The sequence below is a fragment of the Myotis nattereri genome, assembly GCF_964212035.1.
Source record: "Myotis nattereri genome assembly, chromosome: 3".
NCBI classification, from domain to species: Eukaryota; Metazoa; Chordata; class Mammalia; order Chiroptera; family Vespertilionidae; genus Myotis; species Myotis nattereri.
In genome coordinates, this window is record NC_138077.1 from 212,804,920 (window position 1) to 212,817,934 (window position 13,015).

Consider the following 13,015-nt stretch of genomic DNA (forward strand, 5'->3'; position numbering starts at 1 on the left):
GGAAGCGTGGGCCAGGCCTGGCATCCAGACCCCTCACCACACAGGGCGGCCGCCTGGACGCCTGAGGATGTGAACGCCCCGCACACGCAGCGCACGGGCGGGAGCTGCCCTGACTGGACGCCGGCTGTACTTCCAGGCTCCTGTCCGGAGGCAGGGCCGCCAGTGGCTGACATGGCCCCTGAGAGCTGGGGGCACTGGCACACAGGTTTTATCTCAGCTTTGCCATCAAGGAAGGGGGTGAGCAGGTGTGAGCCTCCTGGCCAAGTCTGTGACACGGAGGCCCACCGTCCAGGTGACCCCGCCACGGTCGTAGGCGGTCAACCAATGAGCAGCCTCTTCTCACGGCCAAGGCAGGAGGGCGTGGAGAGAGCACTGTGGCCACTGCCCACTGAGGACGGACTACGGGCCAAAGACTCCACCGAGCACGCCTGGCACCACGCCCGAGGCAGGTGCCGTTACATCCCCATCTTACAGGTGAGGAAACTGAGTCACAGAGAGGCCACGTCTGGCAGACCCAGACTTCACACCCAGGCGTGCCCCCGAGACGTGCCCCGCACCACCGTCCCCTCACCAGAGCCTGCGGGAGACTCGGCAGCGGTTGCCAGCTCTGAGGGGTGCGTTGCCTCTCAGGGCGCCCCAGCACCCAGTCCCAAACTGGGTGGGCATTGTCCCCGGATCCCCTGCCATAGCCTGGTCCTGGAAGGTGCCTGGGCTGCGGCCAGCATCCCTCACTGTCCGGCCAGAGGGGGTCTGTGGCCTCAGGGAGCCCAGGAGGCTCAGGGTCTTTGAGAGCATCCCTCCCTTGTCCAGGCAGCAGCCCCCTCCCCGCCCTGACATTGAGGGAACGTGGCAGTGGCACCAGGGGAGCCGCGAGCAGCCACCAACTGGGAGAAAGGGCCCATCTGGGCCCGAGCACCGGCCAGTGGGCGGGGAGGAGTGGAGGAGCGCGCCCCGGGGTGCAGCGAGCTGAAGGCTGGGCATCTCCCCTTCCTGCATCATTCTAATCTAGCTGGAGAGAAGGCCAAGGTCGCTTCCTGAAGCATGTGCTGCCATGGCCCATGGGTTTCCTGCAGCTCTGGGCTCGGGGGTGGAGGGCTGGGGGGCGGGGGGAGGGGGGTCCCGGGGTCATTTAACATGCCTTTGATTGTGTCAAGGTCCGATTTAACCGAGCAAGTCTTACAGAAGCCTATTCCGAAGCTGTGCCCTCCCTCTTCATTTGTTGGGAATTGGTTTTTGCTTTGTATCCTTTTGTTTAGCAATGAATGAGCAGTGGACATGGCTGATCTATGGTGCTGACTTTCAAATGGTCTTTTCCAGCTCTAGGAGCCTCCCCTGCCCCCTCCCCAAAAGCAAAGCAGAATATAGGTGGAATCTTAACACGTAAGCCAGGTGACAGCGGACTGCTCTGGCCGGAGGGCCCCCTGGCCTCCGCGGAGACCCTTGGCCTAAAGCTACTGGCTGTGATGCAGACTGAGCACCGGGCTGGGGAGGGGAGGTATTTCAGGTGACCTGGGAGGGGCCAGCTGGGCCTTCGTGGTCTGGAAAGCCACATGCAAACGAGCTCCCTCAGCTCCATGCTGGGGGTGAGCAGGCGAGATGATGGGTGACAGGGAGGAGATGGCAGCTGCCACTTACCTCCGGGTAGGACCACTCCGGGGAGTAGTCGGTCACCATGAACACCCGTCCGCTCTGCTGCAGCATCCCCAGGGTGCCCTGGGCCGAGGCGGCCGAGACCACCTCGGCGACGTGCATGTAGGCCATGGTGCCGGCCCCGCCCTCGGCGCCGCTGAGCTGCAGGCTCCCCTGCTGGGGGCTGCAGCAGGGGATGCACATCTCGGCCTGGGCGAAGGGGGCGCGGGCCCCGTCCTCCGACTGCGAGAGCGCCGCGCCGTCCCCCGACACCAGCTGGTGCCCGTAGATGGTGCCGCCACCCCCCTCCACGGAGATGAAGTCGTTGATCAGGTCGGAGAACTGGTTGCTGAAGGAGATGTCAAAGTGGTCCAGGCTGAGCTCCATGTTGGAGGCGTTGCCGAGGCCGGGCTGGGCCACGGGGTACAGTCCCTGCACCACGTTCCCCGGGAGGAGGGGGACGCCGCCCGTGCTGCGGATCACCCCGGGGGTCTCGGGCTGCAGGTAGTGCTCGGAGCCGCAGGCCTGCAGCTCCCCGGACTTGATCAGGCCCTCGCCCCCTTCGGCCACCTGCGAGGTCTCCATGGTGACCTCCCCTTCCGCACCCATGGCCTGGAAATTGGCCTGAAACTGCATGAGGTGGAGGGAGGAGGTGGACTCTATCCGTGTCTCCACGTGGCCGCTGCAGGAGCTGGTCTGCGAGGAGGTCTCCGTTTTCACCGTGGGCATCACGAAGGTGCCCCCGGAGTCGCTCAGGCTGCTGTGGGCGCTCTGCTCGAGGGGGAGGGGCTTGCTGGCGTCCTGCAGGAAGAAGCTGGGGGAGGGGGTCTGGTGGATGTGGGGGCTGTGGCCCGTCTGGCTGAAGCTGGACGCGTAGTCCTTGTTGGAGTCGATGGCGCTGAAGTCCATCTGCTCCAGGGTGGTGCTGGGGCTCAGGCCGCCGCCCGAGGGCAGCAGGCCGGGGCCCGCGCTCAGGCTGAGGGAGCCGGCCGCTGCGGCCGACGAGGAGTACGCTTCTTTGGCCATCTGCTGCTCGAAGGAGGTGTCCTCCGTCTTGATCTCCTTGGCGAGGACGGTGGTGAAGCTGAAGGCCCTCTCCACGGGAGGCGAGTGCCGGACGCCGGCACTGACCATCTCGGCCTTCAGGCCCCCGCCCCCGTACGTCTGGCCCTGCTTTGGGTTGTTGAGGAAACAGTCGGGGTCAAAGTTCATGGTGGTTTCTGGAATCTTCCGGCCGCCGTCCAGGGTGGTGGAGAGGACCAGCTCTTCGGAGACGTTGGAGGGCAGCATGGACAGGCTGTCCGAGCCGCCCGGGGTGGGGAAGGCGAACTTGTGGCCGTCGGAGCTCATGGCCAGGACCAGGCCCTGCGAGGCGTCGGGCGAGAGGAGGTGGTGGTTGGGGCCGGCGGTGGGGGACATGGTGTACACGGCCTCGTTGGTGACCTCGGACATGAAGACCGTGGCGCTCTGGGACAGGCTCCCCATCACGGAGGCCACCGCCATGCTGGACACGCCGGTGACCACGGGGCTGTCCGCCATGTCGGGGTCGCTGTTGAGGCCGCTGCTGATGGACACGGGGGAGCTCTGGGTGGTGTCGGGCACCTCCACCTGGTTGGTGGACGAGACCTCGGTGCTGCCCTGGTGCAGCAGCACGGGCTTGGCCACCTTGCCGTTCCTCTTCTCGCGGCTCGAGCCCTTGCCGTGGCTGTGCTCCTGCTTGCCCTCCGACACGTCATTGTGCTGTACCTCCGCGTGGCCCCCGTAGCCCCCCGTCCGCGGCTCCACCTTTGGCGAGATGATGCGGTGTTTGGCACTGTTGCACTTGTGGTGCACGCTGCTGCCCGCTCCTGCAGAGGGCAGAGGCACAGCACGCACACATGCATGCCACACACACACACAAACACACGTGTGTGCACACACACACACGCACACACACACACACAAAGAGAGAGTCAGAGCTGGGCTGCAGCAGACCTGTCTCTGAGCAGCTGGCAGCTGGCAAAGCCCCTCCCGGGAGCCCCCGAGCCCCTGGGGCTGGCGTGTAGCAGCCCTTCAGGATTGGGGCCTCCTGACCCCCGGCCCCAGGCTCTCATTGTGCCCTGGTCCCCACCCTCCACACCAGGCCCCTTCCCTCCATTCACTTTGCAAGTGGTGGCAGCAGTAACCCGACCACGGGAGGCGGGGAGGAGAGGACGGAGAGAAGGCCACCTTCCGGGGAGACCCTCCCACCCTCGGAGCAGCCGCCTTCCCTGGCCGGGCTCTCGCTGGTGGGGCTCAGCCGGGGGGTGGCCTGGCCCCTCTCCACTCCCTGGAAGCGTCCAGGCCCGCAGGCCGGGCAGCATTGCAGGAAGCCCCTCTCCTCCAGGCGCAGGGAGCCCCCTGGGACTGGCAGCCAGAGGTGGATGGGGACCCGAGAGCAAGGCCTGCTCTCTGGGTCGCTCCCAGGCCCCAAGGCCAAAGGGGGGCCCAGACTTTGCTCTGTGGGCCGCAAGGTATTCGGGGCCACCACCCTCTGTCCAGCTGGCTGACCTGTCCTCAGCTCTTTGTGGGGCAAACTCCTTGTAAAACGCAGCAAGGACAGAGCCCGTGCCCGGCTCAGCGGCAGAGAAGGAAGAGCCGCACGGCGTCCGAGCCCCAGCGGGTCAGGGCTCACGCCCGCCAGGACCCCAGGACGCTTCTCCCGCTTTTCTCGCCCACTCCCCCTATTTCCATCCCGCCTGGTAAGGGTCAGTTTGCTTTTATAAAAGGGTAAATCCTCCCCCGACCCCGTCGCAGCCTCGCCACCATGATCCCTAAATGCAGGCAGACGTGGCGGGGAAGCGAGGTGGCCTCTAACGGGAATTTCTCCGTAGGGCCGTGCAGGGGGCGGGACGCACACTTCAAAGAGCAAACTGTTACCAGGAAGAGACACTGGGATGGAGAGCACGGGACCCTGGACGCTTGGCGGAGACGGAGGTGAAAGACAGCCTTTTGGCTTTAGTGGCCCATTGACTCAGGACTGATCCCGGGAGCCAAGGGACCAAGGCCCCCTGCTGACATGGCCCAAGGGCACTGGAGGCCTGGAGGGCACTGCGGTGGGTGGACAGAGGCCTGGAGCCCCATCCCCAGGCACCCCAACTCTGCTGCCTCCTTGGGAACTGCTGTCTCTGCCCCAAGTGGGCCCCCCACCAGCTGGGGGGCAGGACAAGGGTGAGGCTGGCCTGGGGGCCGTGCTGTCGCCTGACCCGGGGCTGACCCCTCCCCTCACTGGCCATCACGGTGACCCCTGAGGAGGAGAGCCGTGCCGCTGCTGGCAGAGCCCCTGGGCCCATGATGCCCGCTGGCCCGCCATGCCCACCCGCTCACCCAGGCCGCCTGCCCGCCGTGCCCACCCGCTCACCCAGGCCGCCGGCGCACAGGCAGTTGTGGGTCCGCGGCTGCGGCTTGGTCTGGTGGCTGTCGAGGATCTGCTGCACCAGCTGCTCCACGGAGAAGCCCGAGCTGCTGTTGCCGTTGCTGCAGGTCCACTTGATGCCGTGAACTGGGGGAGACAGGGGCGGGGTCAGAGGCCGCGGGGCGCTGGGAGGGCGGGGACCAGGCCCCCCCAGAGCTCAGCCCCTCCCCTCCCTGCTGGGAGGCTGGCTCCAGGGACACAGGAGGAGGCTGGAGGGAGCCCAGGCTGCCCTGCCAGCCTCCCCCCACCCCGGGGGGCTCCCTGCTCTTCCCCTGCTCCCCCTCCCTCCTTCCCTCGGATGCAGCCGGCAGTGGGCTGCCTAGGGCTCTGCTCTGGCTTCCCAAGTGCAAGGGCACCAGGTGGCTCCTCACGGGGCCCTGGAGTGGGAGGCAAAGGACCTCCCGGAGTGAGGCCGCGGGGACCCAGCGGGGCGGTCAGGCGGGGTCGCAGCAGCGGGCTGGGGAGGACCCGCCCCAGGGCCGCGCCTTCTTCCCACCTGACTTCTCGGCCGCGAGGGGCTGAGGGGACAGGCCTGCAGGGCCCATGTGGCCAGGGCAGTGGGTACCCAAAGGTGACTGGCCACCCTGAGTGGCACCCACAAGGCCGAGGGCTGTCTCCCCACCTGCTGGCAGGATGGGCCGGGACCCGAAAATAAACCAACTCGCCCGCTGAGTGTGCAGACTGACTGCGGTTCACGCCCCCCACAGGCCGAGAGCTGGCCAGGCCCGGGGTGGCATGTCGGCCCAGCACAGCCCAGTGGGGGAGGCTCTGGGGAGCCAGCTCTGGAGGCCGTGAATCCACAGCCGGGCTCCAGGAGGGACCAGGCTGCTGAGCGGGGGACGCTGGGTGCAGGTGGCCTGGGAGGAGGAGCAGGGCCCAGGTCACGCCAGGGAGAGGCAATGGCTTTGCGGCTGCGAGGACGTCCTTTCTCCTCTGGCTGAGCTTCTCTCACAGGGACCTGGGGGAAGAGCGGTCACGGCTCACGGCTCCTGCCCTTGTCTGTGAGGGACTCCGGGACACAGATGGACAAGGACACAGTCCACACAGGGGCGGAGCCCGATCAAATTCACACCCGGATTGGAGTCCAGATTTCGGTCTTTACTTGCTGTGTAAATCTGAGTATAAGCCTCTCTGAGCCCAGTGTCCTCATCTGTACAACGGGAATCTAACAGCATCTGCCCGGCATGCTGACGCGGAGGGAACCCGATTGGTCCACCACCCCGCACGTCCTGTGTCCCCAGCAAAGAGCCGCTGTTGTCACAGCCATTCACCGCGATGATGGTGACACCCAGATGCCAGTTGTGGCGGCCGGCTGATGCTATGGCCACGGGGTGCTTGCTGTGCAATCACAGATGCTCAGCCTTTGCGCGGGGGCAGAGGGAGCGCTCCAGGGCGTGCACCCCGTGCCCCCGCTCCCTGTCCGCACCTGGATGTGGAACGTCAGTGGTTTTGCAAAGGAAACCCCACTGGTGAGGGTTGGGATCTGCCAGGATCCTTCCGTGCCTGCGCGCTGCTGGCTCGCAGCCCTTGCCCTCCGTGCCACCCTGAAGAGGCCCTTCTGGCGCCCTTAGGGCTCAGCCTCCAGCACCTTCTTCAGCACCGGGGCCCACGGTCCTGTCATGTGGCTCTTGGATCCCACCCAGCAGGTCGTCAGGGGAAGGGGGGCGGTGCTGATGGCTTCTGCCCCGGGCTCACCAAGCTGCCTGGATCTGGGGTGCAGTTGTGTGCGCCTGTTCAGAGCGCGATGGATGGGCACACACAGGGGGTGGTGGTGGCTTTACCGCCCCCCTCTTCTCGGGCAGGCAGCCTCGGCCTTGGGCTCCCTTGGGGAGCTCAGCCGCCTTGTCCCCGGCAGCTGAAGGGAAGGCCCAGGCTGGGGTTGTAACCCTCATCACAGCTGCGGAGCCCTTTGCTCAAAGAAACCTTCGCCCCGAAACGCAACATGGAAGCCGGGTGAGAGCAGAGGGGGCCTGGCTGAGGCAGGGGTGAGGCTCAGGGCCCTGGCCTGCCCCAGGTCCTGGCCCCCTGCTGAGGACCCTCCTCAGGCTCCTCCTTTTATAGATGAGGACACGGAGCCGGGTGTGGGGACAGAGCACAGGACCCAAGGGCCCTCCCCTGACACTGCTGCACACGCAAATGGTCTGTCCCACGTCCGCCCAGCGCCGGCAGGAGATTCTGGGTCCTAGGCCCGGGCAGTGCCCAGCTGTCTGAAGAAGCTCTTAGGAGACCTCAGATGCAGGCAGGATGGTGCACACACAGCCTGAGTCTCAGCTCCTCAGGTCTGCAGGCTGAGGAGGACCGCCTGGGGCTCATCACCAGGGCATCACAGGGCGTCCACCTTGGGCAACTCATCACAGGACCAGACAGGTGTCCTCAGGGAAGCCACGGAGTCCGAGCTTGGCTGTCTGGGGAGATGAGCTCCCGTCTGGTTTCTAGCCACGTGGCCACACCTCACCCAAAGGTCTTAGGGGCAGGGTAAGCTTGCCAATCCCCGCGTGGCAGACACCTCTGGCATCTGTGCCTGACCAGGTCCCCGTCTTCCTCGACTAGGTCCCCGACCAGGTCCCTGTCACATCTAACCAGGGCCCCGTCACTCCTGACCAGGTCCCCGACCATGTCCCCGTCCTCCCTGACCAGGTCCCTGACCGGGTCCACGCCACCCCGACCAAGGTGCTCAGACCAGGCTCTGCTCGGCCCCCATGGTGGCTGCTGCTCCCCGTCCTGCTGGGAGGGCTATAAAATGAGACCAGGGAGGCCGACAGATTGCAAGCAGAGGGTTTCTGGATGCTTAATGCAAATCGCCGACTGTCTCGGAACATCCAATGTGCAGATCGCCTCCCTCCCGCTCTGGGGGAAGCCCTCCTCGGTGTGGGAGTCGTTAGTGCTGAATATCAAATGCTATCAAGACGGCTTTAACGTGTCACGCTCTGCTTCCGACCAGGTAATGAATCAGCGGGAAGGGAGGATCCCCCGGGGAAGGAGAGCTTTGAGAGAGGACGGTTAATAACCGCACGCTGACCCCTCCCCCTCCTGAACTCAGCAGCCGGGTACTGCGGCGAAAGTGCACTTGACAAAAGGCAAGGCCACGACCTGGGTGGGGGCACCAAAGGAGGAAAGGGAATTCCCAGAAAATCGCCCCCTGCGGGCTCTGGTCCCAGCAGTCCCCTCTCACGGAGTCTCGGTGGAGGCACCCGGCTCTGCATTCGCAGGCCACAGTCGGCCACCTGGCCCAGAGGACGGGATGGAGGGCGTCCGGAATGTTCCGGCTGGGCGGGGTCCCTGGGCGCTCAGGTGGTGGAGGGGACCTGCTTGCCCAGGAAGGCTAGGCCAGGGAAGGTACCAGAGAGGGTGAGCGTGGCCAAGCTGGCTCCTCCATGAGCTGGCATAGGACCGGAGCGGCCAGGGGGGCCCTGCCGGCCCCTGGAAGTGGGGGGCTCCTGTGGCTCCCCCAGCAGTCCTGCCCCTGCCCTGGGCCACACGTGCCGGGGCCCGTAACAGGCTCTGGCTGGGCGCCTGCAGCTGCCCTGCGTGAGGACTGGTCCCCGAGAGGCGGCTGGGCTGGGGTGGCTGTCGCAGGAACCCACAGGCCCACGCCAGCACGGACCTGGCCTGTGCCCAACACTTGTGCTAATTACCACCCATGGCTAGACAGCGGCGCTCCGGCTAATATGAATAATCAAAATGAAATCAATGACAGCAGCGTGTGGCCGAGCTTTGGAGAGCATCTTCTCATGAACAATTTGCCCGAGAGGCGGCCAACCGCTGGGAGAGAGTAATTGAGATGTGGAGGCGGGGCCGGGGGGGTGGGGTGACCCCACATGGGGCTGGCTGCTCCATCCCCGCCCAGGGGAGAGGTGGAAAGCTGTGGCTGGGCAGACGGGCCCTGAGCCCAGGTCTAGCGCCACTGTCACCCCTGCATGGACAGAATCGTGTGCCCCAACATTCTTAGGTTGGAGCCCTGACCCCAAGGTGACTGTTTGGAGACAGGGCCTTTCAGAGATGAACAAGGTTAAATGAGGTCCTAAGGGTGGGTCCTAACCCAACAGGACTCGTGCCCTGTCAGAAGAGGAAGAGGCACCAGGATTGTGCACACGTAGGGCAAGGCCGGGGGAGGACACAGCGAGAAGGCGGCTGTCTGCAAGCCCGGAAACGGGGCCTCCCCGGAAACCTACCCAGCAGACCGACACCTTGATCCTGGACTTCCGCCTCAGGACTGTGAGAAAATTAATTCCTTTAAGCTGCAGAGCCTGTGGTATTCCACCCCCTGGCATAGAGATTACATCTCTAATCTCTCAACCACCCTCTGAGGAAGAATTATCGTCGCATTTATTAATTTGAGAACCAAGATGCGGGAAGTTACGTGACTGACACTGCAGAGAAGGGGCGGGGAGGGGCTGCAGAGCCAGGCTCTTCCCGCCGCACCCCTTCCGGGACCCAGGAACGCCTGGATGGATGAGGGGGTGCGGCCCCATCCGGGGGCGGAGATCCCTTCCACTCAAAGCTACACTCACGTCACTTCCTGGAGAGAGGGTGTCCAGTTTATCGGGGGGGGGGGGGCGTTGCTGGTGATGGTGCAGGAACCCCAGTAACCTGGGGCTGGGCCAGGTGCTGACCCCCAGCCTGCCGCCCACCCCGCCGGGTCCTGCTCTCTCTGGCTACAGAGGATGCCACCATCTCAGAAGGGCCAGGCTCTGAACCCTGTCTCCTCCCTCGTGACCTTCCTTCCCGGGGCCAGGACAGCTGGACAGCTGGGCCAGAGCGTGGGCCCCTGAGCTGGCCAGGCCACCCAGACCAGGGAGAGGACCCCGGCCGGGCCCCCAGGGTGCAGGGGAGAGGGTGGGACCTGCTGTGACCTGCCCCTGGAGGGTCTGGAGCCAGCAAGAGAGGGAGGGGGGCCTGGGCCAGGAGCCAGGCTCGGGGCTGAACCTGGGCCCCTGGGTTCCCGGAGCCTGGCCACGTTCATAGCGGAGATGGAGCGTTTATGGGGAATTTCTATGAAAGACAGAACTCAGAGGAAGACTCCTCTCAGAGGAGCTGGGGCTTTCGGGGAGCAGCGTTTGGGGGTTGTGGTGGGGAGGGGACTCACCTCGTCAGAGATGGGGACCCAGAGGCAGTTCCTCTTGGTTGTCCCCTGACACGGCGACCCTAAGCGGTGGTGGGACTTGACTGAGGGCAGAGCGAGCCCCAGCTCAGCGCCTGAGCTCGCGGTGCGGGAGGAAGGGGCTGGGCCCCAGAAGTGCCGAGAGCCTGTGTCAGGCTGGCCCCACGGTGAGATGTAAGGAGGGCCTTTGATTCCTCTTGGCCTTGGTTTCTTCATCTGCCGAATGGGTGCGTGCCTCTCTGTGGTTCACCTGGCCACGTCACTGTTCGCTAAGGGACTTTAAAGGCACACAGAGAAGTGGGACTGGGATTCAGTGGTGCCCATGGGAGATCTGAGGCCGCCAGGATGGGGCTCCCAGGGAGAGACCCTTTCTGCTCTGAAACGTCAGGCCGGCAGCACGTTGGGAAGAAACTGGACAAGGACAAGGACATACACGGCCCCACCCCAGGGCAGTCACTCCTAGCAGAGGACCGGGAGGGCTGGAGCCTGGGCCACGACATTTGGCCTCTGGGGACGGCAGGGTTCTCGGTGCTGTGTGAGCAGGTGGCAAGCGGCACGTTGGTGACAAAGAAACGCCCACGCAACAGGGGCCCGTGGGTGCCCCTTCCTCCCGTCCCGTCCGCCGGGACGCAGCCAGTTCTCCTGCCATGCACTCAGCACGCAGGAGAGGCCCATGGAGAGGGTGACTTTTTTTTTTTTTTTTTCCTTAATTCTCACCCGAGGATATTTCCATTGATTTTTAGGGAGAGTGGAAGAGAGAGGGAAAGACAGAGAAACACCGATGTGAGAGAAGCACATCGATTGGTTGCCTCCTGAACAAGCCCCGGCCAGAGCCCGGGCTGGGGAGGAGCCTGCCACCGAGGTACGTGCCCTTGGCTGGAACTGAACCCAGGACCCTTTGGTCCGCAGGCCGATGCTCTGTCCACTGAGCCAAACTGGCCAGGCGAAAAGGGTGCCCTTTCAGCATGCTGCCCAGACAGGTCACCTTGGAGACAGACAGGGCGCCATGGTCATGGCTGGACAACGGTGTAAACTGGGACGCTCCCCGGCGACCGGGACGCGTGGTCACCCGATTTAGGGACTGTGAGACGGAGGCGGGAGGGAGGGGAGCGCGCGTGCCTCTCAATGCATGAATGAGCCCAATTGGATTCCTCCGGGTTGTTGACACGGGAAGGCTGTCTCCATGGCAACAAGGTCAGTGGGAAATGGCAGCGGCGTTGGTTTAATTTTCACTGTATTCTTGTTGACAGGAATAAAGGCCCTGCTTCTGATTTCTTGGTTCAACTGGATAACATTTTCATTAGATTTAACTTCTCATATCCAGACACCCACATACTATTCAATTTCCCCGTCTCGCCCTCAACTCTCATTCTCCGCGGGTCCTGAGGACGTTTTCAGAAATCTCATTTCCAGGGGCTCGGAGGCTGGCTGGGGACGGGTGGCATGTGCGCTCGGGGACGTGTGTGCCGGCTGCTGAAGGAGCTGGCGGTGCCTGGCTCTGGGTGTTTGGGGGCGCAGGGTATCAGGACCCCACTTCCTGTCTTCCGGCTGAGGCACAGGCTTGCTCCAGTGGTAGCGGTGCAGGAGAGGGCAGAGGGCAGAGGCCTGAGACTCAGCACAGCAGGTCCTGTTCCAGGTGGGAGGACCTCTGACCTCGGGGGGAGGGGCAGGAACAGGGTTCCCCCAGGAGGAGCCCTGACAGCTCTGACGTCAGGAGACCCCGGCCACTCAGCCTGGTGCTCCCTGCGCCTCTGCAGTGGCCGCTCAGACGAGTCCTCGGGGCTCGGTGACGGAGAGGCCTTGACGGTGTTTCTCACCCGCGGCCCTGCCACTCCAAGGCTCTCGGAATCCCCGACTGGTCAGTGTCGCTGTCGTGGAGGCCGCCATTCTTCACGCCGCAGTAAAAGGTGAGCGCGCTGGCAGCTCTCCGCTTGTCAGTGATGTCAGAGGTGCAGTTTGGCCGAGAGAGAGGAAGGGTCACCCCTGACCCAGGAGTCATGTGGGCCCTGGGACCATCTCAGCGGGGCTAACGGCAGCCCAACCTCCCGGCGCAGGTCAGGGGAGAGAGGAGTGACTGCCCCTCGGGCCCCTGGCGGGGGGAGGGGGGGTGTTGGCAGGGACCCAGCGGGATCCCAGACGGTTTCCATCTGCTTCTCGGGAGACCTTGGGCTCAGGTGCCTCCTCCACGCGCCCCCCCCCCCCTTGCAGGGAGCCAGGTGCCACTGGAGGGGGAGGGAGCTGCCCCTGGGCCCCTCACTGGCCCAGAACCTCCCATTTTCAGAGAGAAGCTGAAAGCCCGGAGGTTTCAATGTTGGCAGCAAATTCTCACTTTAACGAAACCACTGGCAGGATGAGCAGGGCTGTGTGGCTCTGGGTCACGGTCAGGCACGTGCCACTCCAGCACAGAGGCGCCCCTACCAAGCTCACTGCAGAGCTGGGACTTTTGTGACGGGAGTGGGGGTGGGGGGTCGGTGGGGGGGTGGCGCCCAAGCAGCTGGAGTGGCACTAGCCGGGAGAGACAGGAATTCAAAAGTATTTCTCTTTTCCTCCTGCGTGGGGGATAATTCCACTAAATAAAATTTAGCCAGAGGGAAAAAGGCTCATTTGCAAAATAAGCCTGGGTCCTCCCTGCATAGAAAGGAGCAGCCCCACACTAAGAGGAGCCTTGCCCTGAGGCCCACGCCTGCTCTCCCGGGGGCCAGGCGGGGAGGCGCCCGGAAGGCATTCTGCTAGGACTGGGGGCTTGTGGAGACCCACCCGCCTCTCCCTGAGCAGCAACTCTAACCGAGGGGACACCCGATGGGCAGGGAAGTCCCCCCAGGCCCGCTCCCTGTCCTCACCCCAGCAGTGAC

At 64.5% G+C, this 13,015-nt stretch overlaps 1 protein-coding gene across 7 annotated transcripts in view; it reads right to left on the bottom strand.

Annotated features, from left to right (window-relative positions):
- The window catches only part of CAMTA1 (calmodulin binding transcription activator 1), a 675,715-nt gene that overhangs the window by 82,737 nt on the left and 579,963 nt on the right, over positions 1-13,015 (bottom strand). For all 7 annotated transcript variants that reach the window (XM_081085448.1, XM_081085446.1, XM_081085447.1 and 4 more), the window contains 2 exons: positions 5,009-5,149; positions 1,636-3,476 (listed from right to left, as the gene is read on the bottom strand). In XM_081085448.1, coding sequence (XP_080941574.1) covers positions 1,636-3,476; positions 5,009-5,149 — 1,982 coding nt within the window. The remainder of the gene's footprint in view (positions 1-1,635; positions 3,477-5,008; positions 5,150-13,015) is intronic.